The following is a 25081-nucleotide window of genomic DNA, read 5'->3' on the forward strand; positions in this document are numbered from 1 at the left end:
CTAGTGGTTAGGTTGTGTATCAACTTTTTAAAATTTCATGTTTTAAAATCCCTGATGTATACGCACTGTTTGGTACCCAAGTCTCCGCCAGACAACCTGAGCTGCCGGCTACTCTGAGACACTGCTTACTCTTTCATTCTGTTTTATCATTACCTGGGCTACAGAACCTGTGGAAACCACTGCTTCGCAAACTGCACTCTTTGTCACCCTCTCATTTAAGAAGTTACTGAAACCAAGTTAAAAGAAAACTAGAGAAGCAGTTTTAAGAATCAAGGAATCCGAAAACAGGATGAGAGGCTATGAGTTTTATTTCTGTAGCATTTCACATTGGCAAATTCAGAACTAGAACTGCAAGTTTCCTTAATACATTTTCTTTGTACCCACGCGCGAAACACCTTGGTCACAGTTACCTCCGTCCCTTGGTCTGTTTCCCTTTAGTCACTGATCCTCACACTTTCTTGAGGCCTCTGACCGTCACGAACACTATTCTTCCTGGCTTCCAACGGTGTCAAATCCTCAAAACACCAGTTGTTTCAGTGACAGTAACCTTGGCAGCTGGCCTGAGTTGATGGAGCAGACCCAGGAAAAGATTCTGGGGAATAGATAGACCGAAGCTCCTTTTCTCTCCACTGAATATCCACTTAATCCTCGATGGCCAGGATAACGTCTGAAAGGAACTAACCAAGCCCTCTAAGGCCCTCCCTGACAATTACATTTGGCGTGCACAGATGGCACAGGTTTGGGGCCAAGAGCTCTGCCCTGAAATGCTCTCTGCTGTCTTTTTTTATTCCGATCACTATCCCTTGCTGGCCACTGTACTCTCCCGAAATTCCTTCTCTTCTTTTCTTACCACTGTGGCCCGTGGCCTGACCCTCACAAGTAAAAGCGTCTGGAGAATCCCCGAAAGCTCAAAACATATTCCAAGGTCGATGGCGGTGGATTAAGCCCTATCTAAGGCACAAGGGAGACCTGGGACTCTCACGCTTTGCGACTGGTACCAAGCACTTTCCTGACAGGAGGCAGTCACTCTGCAGCACTTAAATACTTGAGCTCCACCCTCTTCGAGGCCCCTTTTTCTTACACAACACACGCCACGCAGGCCAAGCGCTTCACATTTCCGTTCAGGTCTGTCCTGGTTCACTGGCCTTCCTGGAAAGTGGAGCTATTCCCACTTCTCATTGCCTTTGACCTGTGAGCCTTCCTAATTCCCCCTGGAGAGGCAGTCTTCTGCGCATGGCCCATCCGCCCCCTTTCCATATGAGAATGACAGAAACTGCATTACGGAGCAGGGGTATCTCTGATCTCAGCCGATGCAATGTTAGACTGATTGATCAAAGTTAACCCCAAGCCTTATCTCCCCTTGCATCCATCCACCTTTCTGTCACCTTCTGATGTTCGGAACAGAACTTAGTGTCCTTGTAAATACTGAATGGGAAGATACTGCAGAGCGCACAGAACAGTGGCATCGTGAGTGACGCGATTTAACTACTCAGTATGTAGATTTGCACACCGAAGTATGTCGTAGAATGCTGCTCTCTGCAGCAGATTTTAACATGAGCCAATGGAAACAGCACCCACTAAAATCAAAAGGAAACAGAGATTCAACTAATTAAATGCTATGCTTCATACATAATTTAGAAAATGAGAGGGAGACAAGAGATCAAGAAGGAAATGAAAGAAAACTAAGTCAATCTTTCTAAATTTTCGTTGGAAAAGTGGAGAGGAGTCTTAGCTATCTTGGTGCAAACTATGTATTCCACTTGGAGAGCGAGTGGAAAACATGGCATCAGGCTATTTGTCAAGAAAGACTTGAAGGATGCAGAAAAGGGCAAAGCAGAATTACTGACAACAGCTAAGGAAGTATAAACAACTTCAGACGATGAATGAGAAACAGAGCGTACAGCAATGTAACTAAAAATTTAAATCTGGCCTGCATTTCCAGCTCATCCCTGAAGCCCAGAGAATAACACACAGCACTGTGTGGCAATATCAGATTTTACCTGTACTTTCTCAGAATAAAAGAAATAGTGAGATGGCAAGTTAACCACAGCACAGAGTCATGGGAAGAAGAGCAGAACTCTCTCGAGACCATTCCCAGCACGCAGGGATCACTCACGGAGGAAGCAGGCTTGGGTGGTGCCATTTGTACACTGCACATGGAGGTCGCAGACACCACTTCTGCCACAGGAGCCGTGGCGGCAGCCTGAGATTTCTGGAGAAAGAGGCCGATACTGTGAATAACTTCAGAAATACCTGGTTAGTAAGACAATACTGACACACCAACAAGATGCTCTGAGATCATACATTATGAGCGCGAGTCTCTTGAACGCCTAAAGATTGTCAAGGCGTGTTAATACTGTTCAGCTACCACTGCTTACAGCTGGAGACTCATTTTGTCTCTGCAAGTGCAAAAATCAGAACAGTGATGACACCGTGATCTCTAGGGTTGATGCAAGGCTTAAGTGAGATAACACTTGATGTGCTATGCACAGAACCTGGGAACACAGTAAATTCCATAAATGTGAGACATTATTGCTATTATTTTAGTTATATTATTTCTTTGTCTTACTATATAGAAGTAAAATATACCTTTTACATAATATAATACTACATCAATATTTATGTAAGTCTAAGAGCACACTGCAAGTGATGAGCAACTATGTATGAATGGCTTCACAGTTTTCTTCCAGATGTTCCCAGCGCGGTCCTGGACTGACAGCCTCCGACAGTATCAGGGAACCTGCTAGACACAGACTCTCGGGTGCCCATCCATGTAATAAAGCAGAAATTCTGGGGGTAGGACCCCGCGAAATGTGTTTTAATAAACCTTCCAGGTGATCCTAATGCAAGCTAAAGTTGGAGAACTACTGTACCATCTTATTGAAGACGTCAAAATTGACACTTTGAAATTCAGTGATTTACAAAAACCTATCCTATTTGCAAGGTGCTCAGCGGACGACCAATAGGATGTGATCTTCTCTGCCAAAGAACTCACTGCCTATTTAATGCTACAAATTAAGATTAGAAATGAAAGACCAAGGAAAACTAAAACTTGCTTCAAATGCTCTAAAAGAGATACATAAAAATACCCGCAGACCACGTGCCACGTGGCATTCCTCTTCATACAGGTTGGAAGGGTGGTGTAGCTAAGGGAGGGAAAGGCAGGAGATACAGAAAGGCCATATTTCAACAGAACCTTACAGGAACGAGTAAGACTTCAGCTGCCCTAGAGTTAGGAGGAAAGGTTACGCCAGGCAGAGGAACTGGATTAGGAAAGTTTTGACAATAACCACCCTTAACGTTAAGTGAAGCAGGCACACGGCTTGGTTGGAACTGAAGCTGGGCCTAGAACGCAACTTTAGAACTTTTCTTCTGCAGGGAACGGGAAGCTCCCGGGTCGGGTGGAGGAATGATGTGATCACAAACAGGCTTGAGAAAGAAGAACTCGGGTGAGCAAGGAGGATTGGGTGGGGGCTGAAGAAAGACCACCGAGCTCCTTAGGTGAGAGGGGATGGCAGCTTCAGTGAGGTCTGTGACAGAAGCAGAAACAGAAAGCAAAGCGTGGATGTGAGGCCTTCCCTGAAGGAATAACTGCAGGACTCACATTGCAAGAATATCAGGATTAACTTGGGGCAAGAAAACACATCTAGAAAAAGATAAGGCAAAAACTTCACATCTAAAAGACGGCATAAAGGGCTTCTTAACTAACAACTCCATGCTAAAATAGTTTTGGTTTCACATATTTAAGATTTAAAAAAAAACATAAAAACCTCTCAAAACCAGATCCATATTTTCAGAAACATACTTCTGTTTTTCCAGTTGGCTTAGATTGTTTTTCTTTGCATTTAGACCGGTTGAAATCTTCTGAAAGTTCATCAATGAGTTCTGATTCACTCAGGGTCTATAATATAAGAAACACTGTATATTATGAAGTGACCATTTTTACTTTATAAAAACATGTGTCCCTAGGGCAATATTTTTCCTGTTTAACATGTATTGGGCCATATTTAAAAATCTAAAACCAAAATCTAATTTATACAGGCATATTTTTCATTTATCAATGCAAGGTGAAAATGTCATGAAGTAAGGAAGACCAAATACACCAGTACTACAAAAATCTTTAATGGCTTATTTAGGCAAAAGTTGTCTTGATATTTCAACTACCAGAAGAATTTAATTCAAATCAAATTGTGTGTTATGTCACTTGTCTTCTTCTTAATAATTTCCTTTCTTAATAAGTCAGAAAAAACACAGACCATACATTCTTTTCTGATGTTCATGTGGGTTTCTGGTGGGAAAATTCTATATTCCTAGATCTTTCAGGGAAAGTGGTACTTTCAGTTTAGGGCTATGAGTGGACGGAATTCTACAAACTAAATGCTAACAATCTAATCAAAGAGTCCTCTGAGGGTCAGCTCCTACGCTCAATGAATGTTTCCTTACAGTTCATACCAAAATAATCATTAGACTATATGGAAAGGGTCCACATTTATCAGCCAAATGTCACTAGCAAAAATTTTCCTCTTTAACATTAGGTCGGCAGGTAGGTCTCCACAGTGAAATCTGGTCTGTCAAAAGTATCTTAATTTATGCTTTGTATTTCTCTTATTTTTCACATATCAGGGGGAAAAACATTTTTTTTCTAACCTTGGGTTTTTCTTCAGGTTTTGGCAATAGTGGTTTTCCATCTTTATCCTGCAAGTAAAATGGAAAATTAATTTGAAATAAAGTAGAGTTTTGCTTTCATCTCTCATTGCAATTGGTTTTGAGAATTGCAGGATATGAGGTATAAGCTTATTTTTTTTCTTATATTTGAGTGAATTTGTGTTTTAGATTTAGTTTTGATAAAGCATTAGAACAATGAGTTGAGGTATGCAAATTAAGAGACCAAATATGATGCATATTTACTTCTCATTAGAAATTAGTCAAGAGCCTGGCGTGGTGTCGCACGCCTGTAATCCCAGCACTTGGGAGGCTGAGGCAGGAGGATCACTGTGAGTTCGAGACCAACCTGGGCTACATAGTAAGTTCCAGGTCAGTCTCAACTACATAGTGATACCCTGTCTCAAAAAACAAAAAACAAACAAACAAACAAAAGAAATTACTCAAGAAACCGAGACAAGTTCACAAGTTTGAGCCCAGCCTGGGTAACAAGTTAGTGAGACTATTTGTCCAGAGCAATATAAATAAAACATGACTAGGGATGAAGTCGGTGTGGAGGTCCTGGATTTAATCCCCAGTATCACCAAAAAAAAAAAAAAAAAAAAAAGTTGTTTCTACCTGTTAGGGCAATAAAATAATAATTTTTGTAAAATATCTTTGGCAAGAAAAGTGTAAGTACAGTAATGGAAAAAAATTTTAAAGTCTTAATTCTCCAACCCAGAGTGAAGAGCTATGTATCATATCATTCCTGTAATAAATATTGCTTTTTTAAGTATGAAGTTTAACAATTTAGAAAATTTCTAAGAATGAGAAATCTTCCTTTGTAGATATAGATGCATCACAGCTATATTATACCATGTACTTTCATGTACTCCCAAAGAGAAATTTCAAATGTAACTATAGTCCACTCTTCTCATCACACATCAAAACAGAGTAGCTACCTCAATCCTGAGGATATGGCTAGATAACTACATTTATAGCTACCATTTTAGAAGACCTATTGTGCTTCTTATTCATATAACAGTCGGAAAAGAAAAAAACAAAACATAATTTCCAAACTGTCCTTAGGCTTTAAGGTAAGGATCAGCATCAAGCATCGCGAGCAGCGAAACACTTGAATTTGTGGGGTTGTCACTGACCACAGAGTCACACTCAGGAAGCCTGGCAAGGACAAACTATCGCATAACAGCAGAGGAGAAGGGGATCAGGGCTTTCAGGGCTGACATCCGAACAAGCACAGACTTGTCCTAAGTGAACAGGTAACAGACAAAACAAAACACGACGCTGCGGCGTGGGAAGGGTGTGCCTGGTCGGCGGAGACTGTACCATGGCTGGTTTTAGTCTGTACTCGGATGGGACTGTTTCGTCATCCTCACCACACTTTTTTAGTCTTTCTTCTTTAGCTTTTGCCTAGTGAAAATGGAGAGAAAATGAAAGAAAGCAGTCGGATGATGCACGTAGAACGAGACGACGTCACTTCCTTTGTGTTTTTACTGAGGACACCAGATTAGATACAAGTATCCAAAAGATCTCCGGGAACTACAAAGCAGAGGACCACAGTGAGCAGCTAGGAGCCAGGCAGCAGAGGGTGACGGTAAAAACGACGCAGCCAGGGATCCTGGGGTGTCCCGCCCCGCTGTCAGGTTCTATGACCTTGGGAAGCCACTGGGTCTTTCTTTGGTCTGTTTTATTCACCTGCAAAATGTGGCTCTAATAATTATCACTGAGCTCACTGACTCCTAAGGCTCACCAGAGAAAAGTAAATACAAGATCCTCAGAGGACAGGAAGCACAGGGTGGAAGTTAGCTGCAATTATTTCAATAGCCTTTATCTGCCTTATTCAATCAGACAGTCATCTAAAGCGCACCACCAACTCTCATGAACCCAGTTCAGAAGCGGGAGAAACATTTCATCACAGATCCTGGCTGATGCACAAACTGGTTACTGAACCACGAACAAGTAATTATTAGAAATAAAAATGTAGTTGTAGAGTACACCACTGACTTATAGGATGTAACTTTTGCAATTTAGTCTACTGGTGAGTAAGGAAATATTCCATGATATGTAATAATCTATCTACAGGAAGCCGTGACTTTAATTCACAAACCAAAGGAGGCAGTTTCCTAACTCAATCCATGGTTTCTATCTAATGTCACTCATGACTGTAGTTCTTCCTTGATTCATTAATTGTTTAGTTTTTAAAATTTATTAAGCACTTCTAATGAGTTCCTACTCTAAGCTCTGGAACTGTAGTTTTATTTTTCTATATAATAGCCCTCATGAAGACGTAAGAGTTTTGGTTGTTTCTTTGAATGGATGCAGTTTTATCCCAGTGCTGCATATTGAGGAAGTTTTATTAGGTAGTATTACCCTGCATTTCAGGGATTTATAAGGTATTAAGCCACAACAGCCTTTATGAACATCAAGGGCCTCACTACACTCAGACTGTGCACAGACAATGAAAGCTGTACACAGCTATATCATTTTTTTTCCTCTTTGATTCGAGTATTTCTAAAATGCCTGACCTATGATTTTTACACTATAGGTACTGGAAAAAAGGTCTACTGAATTGAAATAATACTGGATTATGTAGTTACACCTAAAAATGAGAGGGGATTTACAGTGAGTCACCATTACAGGATAAATATTTATGCTATGATACATTGTAACATAAAAACCCAGCAGGTACGGGCATCATCCTTGGAGTATGATGAAATTTCTACAGACAGCTCTCTGGTGTAAAGAATCTGCCTGAGTTTGGCCCTGGTCTCCTGAGTGAGAGCAAAAATAGGAGTCTTATCATATCGTCAGACCATCTATTCAGATTGTAAAGCCTCGGCGCTGACTATGAATTCAGTTCAACAAGCTAGAGAATTGAAAGATAGTCTCAGGGAATATTTATGCTTTAGATATGATTAAAAGGGAAAACTGGTACACCAGAAGAGCTCTGTTTGCTGGAATTTTAGTTTGCTGCTGCTCCAAGGTTTTCTAGAGGAAACTGAACACAGTTCATATGCACCCCAAACCAGTTACTCACACTGCTTTCTGAGTTATGTCACTTTTTTACATGTACTTATCTGGTTTTAGTCACTGTTAGATTCCTTTTGTCCTGGGATTTGGATTAGGTTTATATCTCCCCTGACTACATTTACTGTCTTTAAAAAAAAAAAAAATCATTCTGTAAAAAGCCTAAGGCAAAATTATAATTTTCTGCTGGCCATGTAGCCCTCAGATGGTAAAATCACAGTTCAACCCAGTCTTGGGAGTTCTGCCAATGCCAGCCCTACATTGAGATGACATGGATTCTATATGGCTACCCTGAGTAACGTACATCACTAATCAACATCTTAGTGTCATAATCATGGTTCCTTTTCTTCCCAATACGTTACTTGGTCCTGAAGGACAGGGACTGCCTCTCCTGCTCCCTGCTGTTCACTGTCACAAAGATTGTGGTGCCACACTGTGGCTGGTAAGCCCTCCAAGAAAGTAGAAGACAGAAACTGGCCCATCTCAGACCAGCACTGTCCCAGACTGTAGAACAATTCCTGGGAGTCAGTGGTGAGAACTGAGAACAGGAAGTGACATCAGAGGCACGGGCATTGTGACAGACACTTGCCAGCTTCTCTACCCTGAGCTGATAGGGCTATTTGTACCTCCTCTAAGACATGGCCTGTTAGGGATAGGTAACTCTTCTCTCCTTCTTCTTTTCTCTCAGAGGATCAAGTTCAAAAATTCTACAAAAACTTTATTTAATATCAAAGCTCTCCCACCGCAGAGGCAAGTTGTGTTGACTCAGAAGGCTTGCGACAGTCTCAGAGGTTGGTGAGATAAACACACATGAGTATCACGCTCTAAAAGTGCAGGAGCTCCAGTTACTGAGTGATTGCTGTTTGATTTCATTCTTTTTAGACAGTTCTTCATCTTTTACCTATGTTGTGTAAGGATTTTCCCAGCCTTTCATAGCCATCTCCCTCCTTATAAAGAGATATGCCCAGAACCCTTCAGAAAATACAAATTAACAATGTCCATGACAGCGAAAAGAACGTGCTCTCTCTCATCAGACCACTGGTTTTGTTATCTTGTTCCGTCAGGGACCATTTAAGCTTTGAAAGAGGAGATTAGTGTTCATTTCAAACGTGAAAACTCTAAGCAATTTAGAAGACAAACACTCGGTATCTCTCCTGGTTGCTAACTACCACAAACAAATATCTAAATTAACCAGCTCTGAAAGTAAGACCAAATGAAAAGTAGTTCATTTCTAATCCCCAAGAAAATACAACCTATGCAAGAATTGTAAACATACACAAAGCATTCCATTTTGTAAGCTGCAGGCTAATAAGCTGCAAAATATCAGCTCCAAGGTCAGTACCTCATCAACTTCCTTAACAGCGCTGAGGTCGAGCTCAGGTTCTGGTTCCCGGGTGCCCAGCGAAGCTGACAGAGCCTCAACTGCTTGATCGCTCATAGCATCCTGTTAAAAATGAGAAATTCTGTGCGTGAAAAAAAGAAAACCTCTCCTGAGCCCACATGATCCATTTCTTCTTGGTTAAATACACATTTTCTGGATAAAAGATGAATTATGGGTTGGGAAAATACTTAGGAAGGCAATTTTACTTGAAACCTAAGCAAAAGAGAGAGAAAGGAAATAGAACTTACCAGTGAGTGGAAATTGTGGCTAGGACACGTTCCTGTGATAAAGGTACCCTCAAGGGGTATCCTTCACCCCTTATTTTGCAAGTTAGAAGACTATAACTCTACTATTTATTATATTACTATAAAATATCCTTATCAAAATAAAGCTGCAAGTAGTGGACTTTCACTGCCCTTTTAAAATGTGTCTCTCAAAGTGGCTCCTGAGCTCAGGAAGGAAACAGCAAAACCTGCAGTGGGCTGGCTGCTGTCTTCTCTGGAGACACAATGGCTCCTGGTGGGAGGAACTCCCACTCTCAGGGTGTGGTGCTCTCTGCTGTCCCCAGTCAGCAAGATAAAAACAAACTACCCATTCAGGGAGAACAGCTGCAGAAACAGCTCTAGTAGAAACCGTCCTTTGCATTATCTTGACTCTCTGCACATGAGAAGTGCTTTCTCAACCAGCCTGGAGTTGCAGAATGGTCTTCAGGACGTAGGAGAATTAAGACAGTTGACTGCGGTTAAGAGAGTAGTCAGAAAAAGCTAGTGATAGCCCTCTAATGATTTACAAGGCTCAAAATCAAGCTTGAGATCTGACAAATGCAATTCTCTCCGTTTCCACCACTCTGTCTTGTAATGGTGAGGTAGACTCAGACCACTACCATGGAAGACTGCTAAAATTATTCACAAGGACTTACAGAAACACATAGGCTTTCCTGGAGAGCAATCAATATAGCCTTATTGGCTGCACTGTTCTCCACAGGTCCCAGGGAGGAAACTTAATCCTCACTGTGTGTGATACTTACTAGGATTATTTTGAATAAGCAAGAGCAGGTTCAGGGAAGCAACTGCAGTCAGGTGGATGACGGTTATTTTCAAAGAAGAAACTATTGGCCAGGCATGGTGACTCATGCCTACCATCCTAATATTTGAGGAGCCTCAGGCAAGAGGACTGAGAGTTCAAGCCCAGCCTGGGCAAATTAGTGACTTAGTGAGTGTGTCAAAATTTTTTAAAAGGCAAGGAATGTAGCTTAGTGCAAAGGCACTGGATTCAATCCCCAGTACTGGGGAAAAAAAGAAAAAGAAAAGCAAACAAAACAAATCAAAACAAAACATTGATACCTCCTCCACTTTTCTTTTTTTCTCCTGGGGTGGAGCAGCACTTCTGATTACCGTAGCTGACTGAGCCTTTAAAACTTCTGTGGATTTCTGAAAAAATAAAACACAAAAGATGCTGTTTGCAGAGAAGGGAAATTCAATTATAATAATCAGAAGTAAAACATTCTAATGAGTTCGCCTTAACAGCACTAAAAACAATACCTGTTTGTCAGTTTTCTCTCCACCAGCAGTAGGAGAGCTGCAGGTAAAGTCAGATGACAAGGCATCTATAGCATCATCAGGCCCCATGGGCTTCTAAAGAAACAAGCATAAGGGCAATAATTTATGGGAGCCATTTAAGTAAAAAAAGATATTATAAACTCAACAAAAGAATAATGTAGTTTTGCATTCCTTCACTGCCAAATGAGATATATTAATGGAATAACTTCATATCAAAGCTTATATATGGAATGAAGTTGATGTTCAGTAAGTACAATTTTCCTCTTCCACTCTTTAGAAATTAGATGGTAGGATATACTTATTCTAAGGTTACTAATCTTCTGATTTATTGTTATTGCTAATAATTTCTTGGCCCTATTCCCTTGCTTTAAGAAATAAACTACACAGGAGGAGAAAGAAAACTAATACAACTCCATGCACCTTCTTTCTCTGAACAGACAAAAACATCATCTTGTTTAGAAATGAGTTTAGTCATGATCCCAATATACAATTAGTAGCCCCATTTCCCCCATCAGAGATAAAAACAAAATCAATTTATATCTGAAAAGCCATTTATGTAAACTCACCAATGAGTCTGGTGGAGGCCCCATGACACCTTTTTTCTGAAACAAATATTAATTTGATGAGATTGAGAAGGCAAAATATATTCCCAGTGTGTGATGGGTTGAACTGTGTCCTTTTCCAAATTTATATACTGTAGTCCTAACTCTTCACACCTCAGAATGAGACCTGATTTGGACAAGGGTCTTTACAGAAGTAACCAAGTAGAAGAGAGGTCATTAGCATGGGCTCCAATATGATTGGCTTCCTGGGGAATAACAAGATAGACCCAGAGAAATGCATTGAGGAGGATGAAGTAAAGAGACATAGAAAGTGACCGTCAATAAGCCAAGCAAAGCGAACTAGAAAAGAACTTTCTGTTGCCCTCAGCAGGAATCAACCCTGCTAACATCAACTCTGTATGTCTAGCCTCCAGAATTGAGATTTCTATTGTTTAAGCTACTCAGTCTGTAGTACTTTGTTGTAATGTCATTAGCAAACTAATACATACAGACAGCTTCTTGGTAATGATAATTTCATATGTTATTGTTTAGATCTAAAATGTTCCCCCTGAAATCTCCTATGTTTGGAGAACGATCAGGTCATGGGGGCGCTATATTTGTAAGTGGACTCACCCATTGATGAATTAATTCAGCCCCTGAATGTGCTATTAGGCAGTGAGGCCTGGTTGGAGGTGAGTCACTGTGGGAACGACCAGGGAGATCTATGTACCTCCCTCCGAAGCTCCTCTCTTTGCTATGTAATGACCAGCTATACTCTGCCCTGGTCTTTGTACCATACTGTTTCTGCTGAAGAACCAGGTGAACTTTGACCCTCTTTTTTTTTTAAGTTGTGCGTATCAGGTATTTTCTCTCAGTGACAAGAAAGTAAGACAGATGTTGATACCAGGACTAGGACAGTTGCTGTGCACGTACCTGACTATGTGATTTAGAAGAAGTTGTTGCTGTGAATCTATCTGATCATGTGGTTTAGAAGCCTCTGGAATTTGTTTGTGAGAGGAGTTTGGAAAATTCTGGAGAAGTAGACCAGAGAAGCCCTAGAATGTTATGAGCAGTCATTGATGTGCAATGTTGGTCAGTTTAGAAAAACGGGACGCTAAATAGAAATACAAATAGTTTTATGTTGGGAACAAGGACATCATTAGAAGGTAGACAAAAGCCATGTTATGGCTTGTGTTTATACGTCTCCCCAAAATTTCATGCTTTTCCAGAGGTAGTTAAATCTAGATCCTGTGGTTGACTCATGGTAGGGTTAGGCCCAAGGGCACTAGGATCAAGGATGCTATCTGCCCTAAGTAGTCTGAAAAAGATAAAAGGTCTTGCTTTCCCTCTCTCTCTTTCTCACGTTATTGGACTGCAGATGCTGTGTTATGGCTTGGCAAAAAATTTGTCTGCATTTTGTTCATGTCCAGAGTCTTTGCCTGAAACTGAGATTAGAGACAGCAAACTAATTAATCTTGCAGAAGAAATTACAAGGCAGATGAATATTGAAGTGGTAGCACAGCTAATGTTGGGGGCTTTTAGTCAGATCTATGTTGAGAATTAAGAGCACAAAGCCCAGCAGAAGGATTTAAAGTATCTGGAGTTTGGCCAGAAAGGAAGCTGCAATAAAGCTATGGACTTAGAAAGATGGAGCAGAGGAGATCTTGACTGCTGAGAAGAACAGAAGCATAGAAAAGTTGGTCTGAATGAGTCACAAAAAGCAGGATTCCACCCTTTGTAGCCTCAAAATTGCAAAAGCAAAGGACTTTGCTTTGAGAAGGAAGCCCCAGAGCACCATGTTCCGGAATGATGGTGGCCTAGGAAAGTTGTTCCAAATTGGTGACAGGCTAGAGAATTTGTTCCTGGGGATTAGGTTTAGAATGCTCAGCAACCCAGGCACTCAACCCCTACAGCCAAGAGACAGACTACTACTCCAGCTGGAAGCAGACCTTGGCATCATCTACATGGCACTGGTTTTAGGTGCATGCAGAATGCAAGGGCTGCGGGGTCAGGAAGGCTTCCACCCAGATTTCAGAAGGAGGCTTGGGAGGCCAGCAGTGTGCCCCTGAGAGGGCAGTGTGTGAACTGTGAGTGTGAAGCTGAAGGTGCAGTGGAGACCCAAGAAGTTTGGAGAAGCCAGGAGCATGGATCATCTGAGGAAAGCTGCAAAGAAGGAGCAGAGCCAGCTCCAGAGAGAAGCCATGGAAGCTACAATCATCTATAGAGTCATAGGGGCAAAGCCACCCAAGCCTTTTGGAGTTTACAACTCGGCAGATTGCCTTGGATGCTGGAAGTGGAACTTGGAAGTTTGCCCTACTGGATTTTGGACTTGCTTTGGTCCCATTCCATTGCATCCCTCTGTACCTTTAGGAATGGTTAATGTCTATCTTGTGCTATTGAATGTTGGAAGTGTTTAACTTTCTTTTCATATGTGCAGGGATTTGCAGCTAAGAGTTTGCCTTAAATCTTACAGGAGCCTTTGCATTTGGACTTTTCAGCAGTACTGAAACTATTACGACTCTGGCAACTCTTGAAGATGGACTTAATGCTTTTTTTGCATAAAGGGATATGTATGAGTCTTTGGGGGCCCAGGGGCGGATTGTCATATTTTGTGTTTAGATGTCCACCCAAAGCCTCATTATTTTTCAGAAGTAGTTGAATCTGGAATGTGTGATGCTGGGGTTAAGGGTGTGTGATTAAACCACTAAATGTGAGTGATTGGTTTGGCACTGCCCTAATCCTGGTAGTCCTAATAAGTAAAAGGGATAGAAAGATGCTGTTAAACTCTTGTTGTCTTTGCTACCTTGTGTATGCCAGGCTGTTTCTCCACTGCAAGACCTGTTTGTCATCCCTGTCTTGTAGCCAGCTGACTACAGAATGAAATCTCTATGAACAGTAAACCAAATAAACCTCTTCCCCTCCAATTTTTGGTGTTGGGTATTTTTGTCTCAGCAAGAGAGTAAAGTAACTAACACACCATGTGGCAGAAAATTAGTCTACATTTTGCTCATTTCCTGAGACTGCAGGAGACTGAATTAAAGGCAGTGGACTAATTGACCTGGTGAAGGAAATTTCAAAGAAGCCCAATGTTCAAGCTGTGGCACAGGTACTGCTGGCTGCCTTTAGCCAGATCCACAATCAAAATCAGGAAGAAGAGTAGAGCTCAATGACCTGAAAAAGGCTGGAGTTTCAAAAGACAGCTTAAAGGGATCTCAAGAATTAGCAACAGCCAAGGAATCACAGGCTCAGGGACACAAAAGTATAAAGCTTTCATTTGAAAAGAGGGTCTCTGGGCTGCAAGAGTGAAGCCAAAGGTGCAGTGGAGATCCCAGGAGTTGGAGATGCCAGGAATGTGAAACATCTGCTGAGAAAAGCTGCAGGGAATTATCACAGCCACACCATGAGAGAGAACAAGTAGGCTACCAAGAAATGCCACAGGAGTAGAACCACCTTAGCTCTTTGGAGATCACATTTCACCACAACCTGTCCTGGGTGTTAAACTTTAAGATTTAATGCTTGCCCTACTGGGTTTTAGTCTTCCTTTGGTTTTATTTCTGTCTATTCTCATAGTCTTTTTTGGAATGGGAATGCTTACCCTGTGCTACTATGTATCTAAAAGTGTTTTTCTTCTTCATTTTTTACAGAGGTTCACATCTAAGAGTTTGCCTTGTGTCTCAGAGGAGAATGTGGACTTGGATCTTCAGCAATACTGGAATTTTTAAGGTTTTGGCAATCTTAGAGAAAGACTAAATACATTTTGCATAATGAGATGGACGTGAGCCTTGTGGGAGTCAAAGGCAAAATGTTATCCAAAATTTCTCCCCAAAAGCCTCTTGTGCCTTGAGGGTGACTGGATTATGGGGACACTATACCCTCCAGTGGATTCACCCATTGATGAATACAGTAGCTGAATTGCTATTAGGAGGTGGGGCCTTGTTGGAGTAAGACATGCTCCATTAAATTTTCTAAATTAAAAAAATATGAAGGTATTGATATGAAATTGTATTTCATAAAGAAAATAGTGAAATAAAAGTAACTACTTACAGCCAAAAGTTCCCTATATTTTGGAGGAATTGTGATCTCTCTTTTACCCAGCTCCTCAATATAGGTGGAATACATTGGGTCCTGGAAGAAAATTACACATGCAGAGGGATTTTAAGTTATTAATAAGCTGAGAATATTATATGCATCTTACGAAAGCAAGGTTCTATTCCAGTATTAATTTTTGCAACTATTAAGATACAGTGTAAATCATTAAAGAATCAATACTTTTCAAAACTCAGAAGGTTTAAATTTGCAAAAGTACCCATATTTAGTTGGCTTAACTTAGGTAATGCTAGGAAATACTAAAAATATTATACCACATTTGAAGTTTGTATGAAAAGTCATTGTGTTTCAATATCTAATGTTTCTGGTACATAAAAAAGTAAAGTTAGTAACATAATTAATTTCTGGATAAGCCAACATACAACTTTATCAGATTTTTAGTTATTTCTTATGTAATGTCTAAGAAAGCAGAAAGCAAAATCATAGATAAGAATGAAGGCCTCCTTTTGATCTTCTCCAGTGTAGTTCCCTTTCCTTGTTAGCCAGCGTTAAACACCACCCTGAATTTTAAGTTTATCATCTGTATCCATTTAAAGTTTAGCATGTTTTAAAAAAATTGTTACATATGCGAGTATTCATAAACAATATAGCATCCTTTTGCAAATCAAATATTATATAAACAGTATTATATATATATATATATCTTGTAATATTTAATTCAACACTGATTTTATAATGTAACCATGTTAAACCATACGTAATACATTTTCAGCACTACAAAGCATTGCGTTAATTATCCTGTCATCTGTTGAACAAAATTATTTCCAAATAGTTCTAATCTTCTTTATGCACAAGGGAAAGGCTCTCTCTGGAAGTGAATTCTGGTTGAAGGCAATGCATATCTTCAGCACCCACCAGCCACAGGTGATTTGTCAGACTTTACACATTTCCCAATCTGATGGATCAGAGGTTATCTTTCCATGTTTTAACATCATTTTCCTAATTACTAGAGAGACTTATGTCTCACTTGTTCCTTGCCTGATGAAGTCTCTCCTGATTTTCTTTGGATAGACTTATTTCACTGTTTTTTATTCTTTATAAACTCTAGAAATATATCCTTTGTTATATCTATTAAAATATTTTCATCTAGTCTATGGCGTATCTTTTAGAAACGTGATTTTATTGTTTTTAAGAAATGAGGAACAGAGATGAGCTGAGGATGGTAAGTATTTAGAAATCAAAATAAGTTCAAGATGTAGAAGGGGAAAAATCTAGAAGAGAAAATAAATTCAAATCTGCTGGAGCTAAATCTTGAGAGAAAATAAACCTTTCTGACCCAATAGACTGCATGCCATTGCCAGTCTTAACACAGAAAAATCAAATGTTTTCTGAATTAGTGTAATTGTATAACTACCACAAGACAAACTATTTCTACCCTCAACACTAATATTAAGTTGCTATTATCAATACTGACATCATCCTCTTTCTATCCAAGCAACAGAACATGAGGTGCTTTCTGGTACTCCATGATCATGGCCTCATTTGCCCTTTTATTCACTGAGTATGAGTTTTGACAGGTATCAGATCACGTACTGAAATTTCTGGTCCAGTATATGTCGTATTATCCTCGTTAGTTTCTTCAGGTTCTCCTAATGTGTCTATCAAGTCATCCAAAGCAGCATCAATGCCTGACTGGAAATGAAAGCAAGTCAGATATTTAACTGTTAGTTGTTCAACATACTTCACTTTTGTTTTTTTAATTTTTTAAATTATTTATTTAAAAAATATTCTTCCATGCAGAAAAACATCAAACACCGAAAGTTTTTCAAATATCAAGGTAGTAAAATCCATTCTAATCTGATTACGTCTCATAGTACAGATTCAACATTGGAAAGAATAAAGAAAAGAACACACATTTAGGTAAGAATCACAATTTTCACTAATCCAAAAGCATGGACTACATGAAAAAAAAAATGTGTGAGTTCATCAAAGCTGCCAATCCAATGTACTGTTAAAAAGAAAAAAGATCAAAACAAAGCATTATGATCATGTTCTAAAATAACGCGGCTTTTAGTACTTATTGTTTATCAAATTTTCCAGAGTTTTTCACAAATAAACAAAACAAAAAATAAATATACAAAGCAAAACTATAGAAAGCACCACTTCTAAATAGAATCTATTTTAACAATGGATTTCCTTGTATTCTTTCATATATTTAAGTTCTTTTGTTCACCTCTTGCCCAAAGGTGTTTAAGAAACAGCAATTACCTGAAAGATGTTAAATTTACAATAGCCGACAGTTTATTCAGTCAATAATGAATGAGAAGTTGCCTCCACCTTATTTTTGAAGTTAAGAATGACTCACTGCGAACAATAACCTGTAACTGAAATGGTAAAACATCTAGGAAAAGACCCTTTGCTATGTAATTCTGATTGTAAAAGACTGCTTAAAATGTTTGCCCTTTTTTTCAACTATCATTTTCCCACAACAATTTTAGGACTTATCTGATCAATGATTTGTGTGACAGAAGTTAGGTCTTATTGGCTTTTGATTATTTGGGGGGGTGAATTTCAGAATAACACCTTATATTCTTGAGTTGCACATCTGGTTAAAGAAGATGTATTTGCAAAAGACAAACTGGAATGTAAACTCCAAACTGGAATGTAAACTCCATGAGATGAAGCTGGAGTTTTCAAAATAGAGGTTTATAATACAAAATGTTTAAAATAGAGATGTGAAAGCCACAATTTCAACCACCCAGTCATGTTTGGTTAACATATTAATTCATCATAATGCTCCTTTAAGCCACCCCTTTTATAGTTTGCCCACAAGAAATCAGGCTGAGATAAACACAGAGCATGAGGATGAATGTCGTATGCAGAAGAGCACTGTGATTTTCATACCTTTCCTGGTGGTTTATCTGGTTTGGATTCAACTGGTGCAGCTGGCATTAGTGATTTCTTTTCTTTTTTCTAGTGAGAGTTCAGAGAGACATTGAACACTCCTTTTCGCAGACCTTCATAAAACTCAACACAATTACATGTTTTAAAACAAATTCATTGCAATATTAGTAGCACTGATGATGCACTGCAACAAATATTACATGTGTTATGTTCTTTTTCAGATTTGCTTAGTACTATTAATCTTACTTAAGGGTGTGGAAAGAAAGACTCCAAGAAATTGAGTAACTCTCCTCAGGTTACACGGTAAAGGACAGAACCAAGGTTTGACTCCAAGGCCTGTGTCTCTCTCTTCACCATCTTCTCCAGGTTCTCCTGCCTCTGAAGAACAAATGAATCCTTTCCACTGATTCCAGCCCTTGCTCTCTGGGTCTTTGTTCCCGCACATCAAGAGCCTCACACCCCTTGCATTGGTATCGCATTACTCTTTCCTCTTCATTTCCCTACAATGATTTCGCTCCCTCTCACCAATGCTGCAGTTCCTCTTTCAGAGATGGCCAATGACTTTCCAATGGGCAACATCCATGCCTTTGTCCGGGCATAATCTCTACAATTCGGTCCTGAGAAGTAAACACCTCCTGACTTGTCCCTCACAGCTGCTGTAGCCCGGCACCATTCTGATTCTACTCTGGTGTTTGTGCCTCTGTTCTCTGTCACCTCTGGATCTCTGCTTCTTTCCCAACTGCACACATTCTACACCTTCCTGTCCTGTGCTGCCAGTTTTGTCCAAAATTACACTCTAGGGGTGGGTGGGACTCAAGCATTTTCAGGGCTTGGCAGGTGTTCACTGGGGTTAAGTCGATAGGAGACCACGTTCCATTTGAAGGTGTCAATTCCAGCAGCAGAGCAGAGGCAAACGGCACGGGCTCCAACTACCCGGATCTGCACGCCAGCTGTGACAGGCATGGCGAGTCACTTCTGCTTCTGCCCTCTGGATTCCCTGCAGGAGACGCAAGGGAATGACGATACCTCCTCAGGGGCTGCGGACATTGGATAAACTAACGGATATAAAGTATGAAAAACGGTGTTTGGCACTTGTTAAGCAGCAGGTAAGTAATTGCTATATAACTAAGTGCTAAATAAATGACCGTAGTGGTTGTGATGATAAAAATATCGTGAGGGCCATCAGGGTGTGTCTGGGCAATTAAAACCACCACCTGATGCAGACATCCACCCACATTCTCTCTCCCACCTTCCTCATACCTCTTCTCTTTTCTTTTTCTCTTTCTCTCTGCTCCCTCTTCTTTCTCCCTTTGCACGCTCTTCTCCCCCACCCCACTCTCTTGTAACCCAAACACATCTTTCCTTGGACATTCCAAACTGCTAAATTCAGCCTGTCCTAAACCAGAGCCAGTATTCCTCCCTTAAACAATTCCTCTACTCACTTCTGTCCACCAGTAAAAGGCAACTAAGGGGTCAGGGGCAGGTCTCCAAGGTACCTGCTTACCATTTAAGGAAACACTCATTTCCAAGTGTTGACCCTGCACTTGCTTGAAAATGTCAGTGACGCTTCCTTAAATTTTATGTAAGGGATACCTCTCCTACCTTATCTTATTTTTAAAAAAATTATTAGCATGTTTGCAGTACGTAATGATTAAACTCACTGAGGGGAGCTGGTACATGTATATAACAAGTTTTGATTATTTGTACATCCCTCTCCCCTCCAGTGTCCTCCCTCAACCTCTTGGTCCCTTTTCCATCTGCAAGGTTCTGTCGCCTTCTTTACATTATCTATAATTTATTTTGCTCTCTTTAGGTTTCTTATATAAGAGAAATCATGTGATATTTAAGCTATGTCTCTATTTCACTTAACATTATGATCTCAAGGTGCATCCATTTCCTACAAATGACTCAAAAGTAAACTTCTTTATAGCAGACGAGTACTCCATTTTGTATAAATGCCACCTTTTCTTTACCTTTATGATGGACACACAAACCACTATCAAGATTGAGCTCTTACGAACTGTGCTGCTGTGAACATGGGTACACATACACCATTTTAATATAACATCTTTAACTCTTTCAGGAAGATACCTAGTAGGGGAATAGTAGCTAGGTTGAATAGAATTTTAATTTTAGTGTTTGGAGGAATCTCCAAACTGACCTACCAACAATGTAGAAGGGTTCCTTTTTCCTTGTCACCTCACCAGCCTTTGGGATTACAATGAACAGCTCCAAGCTCAAACTTACCACTGTGAACAGCAAAGTTCGAAGAATATCTGCTTGGTGTTCATAACTTTGCTCGATAGTTGAACCAAAAATCTAACTCCACCTGTACAGGCTGAGTGAGACGCGTCACATCTCACCTGGGCACAGAGGGGTGACACTCCAGTCTAAGTGCTGCTGCCACCCGAGAAAATATAGTGCTTGTGTTAGTGCATTAAAACATCTGTCATTGATTCAGTAAAGTATCTGGATACAAGGTGAATACCCAAAAATCAATAGCCTTTCTATACACAAATAACAGACAGACAGAAAGAGAAATAAGGGAAAAAATTCCTTTTACAATAGCATCCAAAAAAATGAAGTATCTAGGAATCAATCTAACAAAAGAAACAAAAGATCTCTACACTGAAAACTACAGCACTCTGAAAAAAGAAATCGAAGAGGATATAAAAAAATGGAAAGATATCCCCTGCTCCTGGGTAGGAAGAATCAACATAGTGAAAATGGCCATACTACCGAAACTGCTATATACATTCAATGCAATGCCAATTGAAATTCCAACACTATATTTCACAGAACTAGAAAAAAGAATCCAAAAATTCATTTGGAACCACAAGAGACCTAGAATAGCAAAAGCCATTATAGGCAACAGTCACATGGCACCAGGTGTAACAATTCCCAATTTGAAACTATACTACAAAGCCACTGTGATAAAATCAGCATGGTACTGGCAAAGAAATAGGCCTGAGGATCAATGGAACAGACTGGAAGACACAAAAACAAATGCAGATGTACTCAGCTACCTCATCTTCGACAAAGGAGCTCACCATCCTCAGTGGAGGAAAGATAGCCTCTTTAATAAATGGTGTTGGAAAAACTGGATATCAACCTGTCACAGATTAAAATTAGACCCTTATCTTTCGCCATGCACTAAATTAAAATCCAAATGGATTAAAGATCTAAATATTAAAACAGAAACATTAAACTTGCTGGAAAGTAAGTTAGGCAGAACTCTGGAAGACATTGGTATAGGAAAAGACTTTATGAACAAATCCTCAGTAGCACGGGAACTAGCAGAAAGAATCAACAACTGGGATCTCATCTTACTAAAAAGCTTCTGTACTTCAAAAGAAACCATTAGCAGAACTAAGAGACAATCTACAATGTGGGAAAAAATTTTTACCAGCTGTACCTCAGACAAAGGACTATTATCAAGGATATATAAAGAACTCAAAACAATCAGTCCCCCCAAATATAAAGACCCGATCCAAAAATGGGCATCCGAAATGAACAGACATTTCTCATACAAAGAAGTGAAAGCAGCAAGAAAATATATGAAAAAATGTTCCACATCACTGGTCATTCGAGAGATGCAGATGAAAACAACACTGAGATTCCACCTCACCCCACAAAGAATGGCTGCTATCAAGAAATCACACAATAACAAATGTTGGCGGGGTTGTGGGGAGAAAGGAACCCTCCTCCATTGTTGGTGGGAGTGCAGACTAGTGCAACCACTATGGAAATCAATATGGAGATACCTCAAAGAGCTTGGACTGGAGGTTCCATTTGACCCAGCCATCCCTCTGTTGGGTATCTTTCCAAGAGAACTAAAAGAATCATATCACAGAGAAGTATGTGCACCCATGTTTATAGCGGCACAGTTTGTAATAGCTAAATCTTGGAAACAACCTATTTGCCCATCCGTTGGAAACTGGATAAAGAAGTTGTGGTTTTTCTATAAAATGGAATATTACTCAGCCATAAAGAGCGAGAGAATAGATTCATTCATAGGAAAATGGATACATATTGAAGATATACTCCTAAGTGAAATAAATAAGTCCCACATGTGTAAATACCAAATAGTTTCCCTGGTGTGAATATTCTGCAACAATGCATAAGATTCTAATAAGATTACTGACATTTAGAAATGGGAGGAAAGGAGCTAAAGGTGTAGGGAAGGTGTGATACGTAGGGGAAGAACAAAAAGGGAAAAGAAAAAAATGTGAGAGAATGAAAAGATGAAAATAAAGTGTTTGTAGATGGGGAGGGGAGGAGGGGGTGAAGGGAGGGCAGAGGTAAGGGGAAAAAATGAGAATCAAGACTTGCCATGTAAAGGTACATGATCCCAACAATGAATGTAACTGTACTGTATCCCTAAATGTACCAATAAACTCAATAAAAAAAAAAATCTGTCATTATGCTTTTTGTGTGTGCTTTATTTGCATAAAACATTGTAACCGTGATGCCAAAGACAGTGATACTGGCAGTAAAACTAAGAGGAAGACTGTGAGAGCCACCCCAGAGTTGAAGAAAGAAATCATTGCAAAACTTGTTAAAGTTCTGGAAAAATGAATTTAAAAGTGCAGTTTTGGGGCCTCAGAATCAATTATTTGGTTTCCATTATTTCTTAAGGAAAAGTACATTCAGTTCTCAAACTTCTCGGTGTTCAAATACAAATTTGGAATGAATGGAATTCAACAACCAAAATATCGCTGTACTTGGATTTCTTTACAGTAGCCATTCTTTGTGGAGAAGAGTAGAGTCTCAATGTTGTTTTAATTTGCACTGCTCTAAAGGCCACAGATGGTGAACTTTTTTTTCACATAGTCATTGGCCATTTGTATTTTATTTTCTGAGAAGTGTCTATTCATTTTGTTGGCCAATCTTTTGATTGGGTCTTTTATTTTGAGGGATCTAATTTTTTGAGGTCTTTATATATTCTAGACATTAGCCATCTTCTAAAGTGTCGCTGGTAATTTTTTCCTCCTGTTTTGTATGTTGTCTCTTCACTCTATTGGCTGTTGCCTTTGTGTAGATGCTTTTTAATTTGACAAAAATCACATTTGTTGATTTTTGATACTATTTCTTGTACAACTGTGGCTCTGTTCAGAAAGTCCTTGCCTATGCCTAAGATTTCAAGAGTTTTACCTATTTTATTTTGCAGCAGGTTGTTTCTGTTTTAAAATGTAGATCCTTGATCCTTTTTTTCACTTTGTACATGGTGAGAGATATGGGCCCAGATTTAATCATCTGTATGCAGATAGCCAGTTTTCCCAGCACCATTTATTTACTAGAGGCCATTTTCCCTCCAGCATATGTTTTTGGCCCCTTTGTCAAAGATCAGATAGCTGAATGTGTCTGGGATTGCTTCTGTATCCTCTATTTTGTTCTTGTAATCCAAATATGTTTTGTTTTGTTTGCAATCAACGTGCTCTTCTTAATCACGGTAGCTTTGTAGTATAATTTGAAACCTGGGATTGTGATGCCTTCTGCTTTGCTCCTCTTGCTCAAAATTGCTTTTGCTGTTCTAGGTCTCTTCCGGTCCCATTTGAATTTTAGAACTGTTTTCTCTATTTCTGTGCAGAATGCTGTTGGTATTTTGATTGGGATTGCATTTAATCTGTATATGAGTTTTGGAAATAGGGCCATTTTGATATTAGTTATGCCTATCCAGGAACAGGGATATCTTTCTACTTTCTAATGTCCTTTTTGATTTCCTATAGAGTACTGTAGTTTTCACTGTAGAAATCTTTCACTTCAGTTAGGTTAATTCCTAAATATTTAATTAAATGCTATTATAAAAAGTATTGCTTTTTAAATTTCTTTCTCAGTGAGCTTATCTCTGGTGTACAGGAATGCTACGGATTTTCGTGTGTTGATCCTATATCTGCAACAATGCTGAATTTGGCTACTAATTCTAGGAGTCTTTTGGTAGAAATTTTTTGGACCTATATAAAGGATCATGCCATCTGCAAACAACGATGATTTGATTTCTCCCACTCCTATATGTATTCCTTTTATTTTGTTCTCTTGCCTGATTGCTCTGGATAGTGTTTTGAGTACTATAATGAACAGTAGTGGTGATAGTGGTCTTTTTGGATTAGATGAATTTCTTGAGTGCAGCAAAGATTTGCTTTCCGATTCTGCCAGTCTGTGTCTGTCATTTGGCAAGTGGAGGCCATTTACATTGAGAGTTATTAATAAAAGGTGTTGACTTATTCCGGTCATTGAAGTTTTTTTATTGTAGTTGTTGATTCTTTTATTTTTCCCTTAACTACTCACTTTACTGTATGTATTCATTCCATTTGACTTTTTGGCTTTGTTGGATTCATTGTCTATGACTAAGATATATTTGAGTATTTTTTGGAGTGCTCATTTGGTGTTTATGATTTTCTTAAGGTGTTTTTTGTCATGGAAAGTGTCTGTTTCTCTATCAGTTTTGAAAAACAGTTTTTCAAGATATATTAGTCTGGGTTGGAAGTTATTTTCTTTCAGTTTTGAAACAATTTACTACAAGCTCTTCTAGCCTTTAAAGTTTGTGCTAAAAAGTCCACTGCAATCCTACTGAGTTTGCCTTTATAAGTGATTTTTTGCTTTTCTCTGACAGCTTTTAAGATTCTGTCTTTGTGTTGGACTTCTGGGATTTTTGCCTATGATATGGAAAAATTCTATTTTCATCATAAGTATTTGATTCTTCTTAAGTTTTACTCACCTGTATGTTAAGTTCTTTCCCCATACTTGGAAAGTTTTCTGCTATGATTTCAGTAAATCGATTTTTTTCAATGTGTGCTGTCCTCTAATTTCTAACTCCAATTAGTCTTAGTTTAGTCTTTTAAGCATCATACAGTATCTGTTGAATGAATCTTTTTTACTTTCATCATTTTTAAGGTTTCTGAAGTATATTATCATGTGATTCCATTTTGTCCTTGATTTTTGAAACTCTGTCCTCACAT

General features: G+C 39.2%; 1 protein-coding gene across 7 annotated transcripts in view; it reads right to left on the reverse strand.

Moving 5' to 3' along the window:
• Cast (calpastatin) overlaps window positions 1–25081 on the reverse strand; it is a 118844-nt gene that overhangs the window by 19414 nt on the left and 74349 nt on the right. For 5 of the 7 annotated variants that reach the window (XM_010621846.2, XM_010621847.2, XM_010621845.2 and 2 more), the window contains 11 exons: window positions 18123–18191; window positions 16812–16910; window positions 15216–15296; window positions 11196–11231; window positions 10612–10704; window positions 10414–10500; window positions 9032–9133; window positions 5989–6072; window positions 4648–4695; window positions 3806–3901; window positions 2117–2212 (listed from right to left, as the gene is read on the reverse strand). In XM_010621846.2, the coding sequence (XP_010620148.1) occupies window positions 2117–2212; window positions 3806–3901; window positions 4648–4695; window positions 5989–6072; window positions 9032–9133; window positions 10414–10500; window positions 10612–10704; window positions 11196–11231; window positions 15216–15296; window positions 16812–16910; window positions 18123–18191 (891 nt within the window). Of the gene's footprint in view, window positions 1–2116; window positions 2213–3805; window positions 3902–4647; window positions 4696–5988; window positions 6073–8051; window positions 8219–9031; window positions 9134–10413; window positions 10501–10611; window positions 10705–11195; window positions 11232–15215; window positions 15297–16811; window positions 16911–18122; window positions 18192–25081 lie in introns of those variants that run through there. The other 2 variants (XM_010621848.2, XM_010621851.3) reach the window with 2 other exon arrangements.

Source organism: Fukomys damarensis, unplaced genomic scaffold, assembly GCF_012274545.1.
Source record: "Fukomys damarensis isolate Sample0158 unplaced genomic scaffold, DMR_v1.0_HiC HiC_scaffold_3, whole genome shotgun sequence".
Classification (NCBI taxonomy): Eukaryota; Metazoa; Chordata; class Mammalia; order Rodentia; family Bathyergidae; genus Fukomys; species Fukomys damarensis.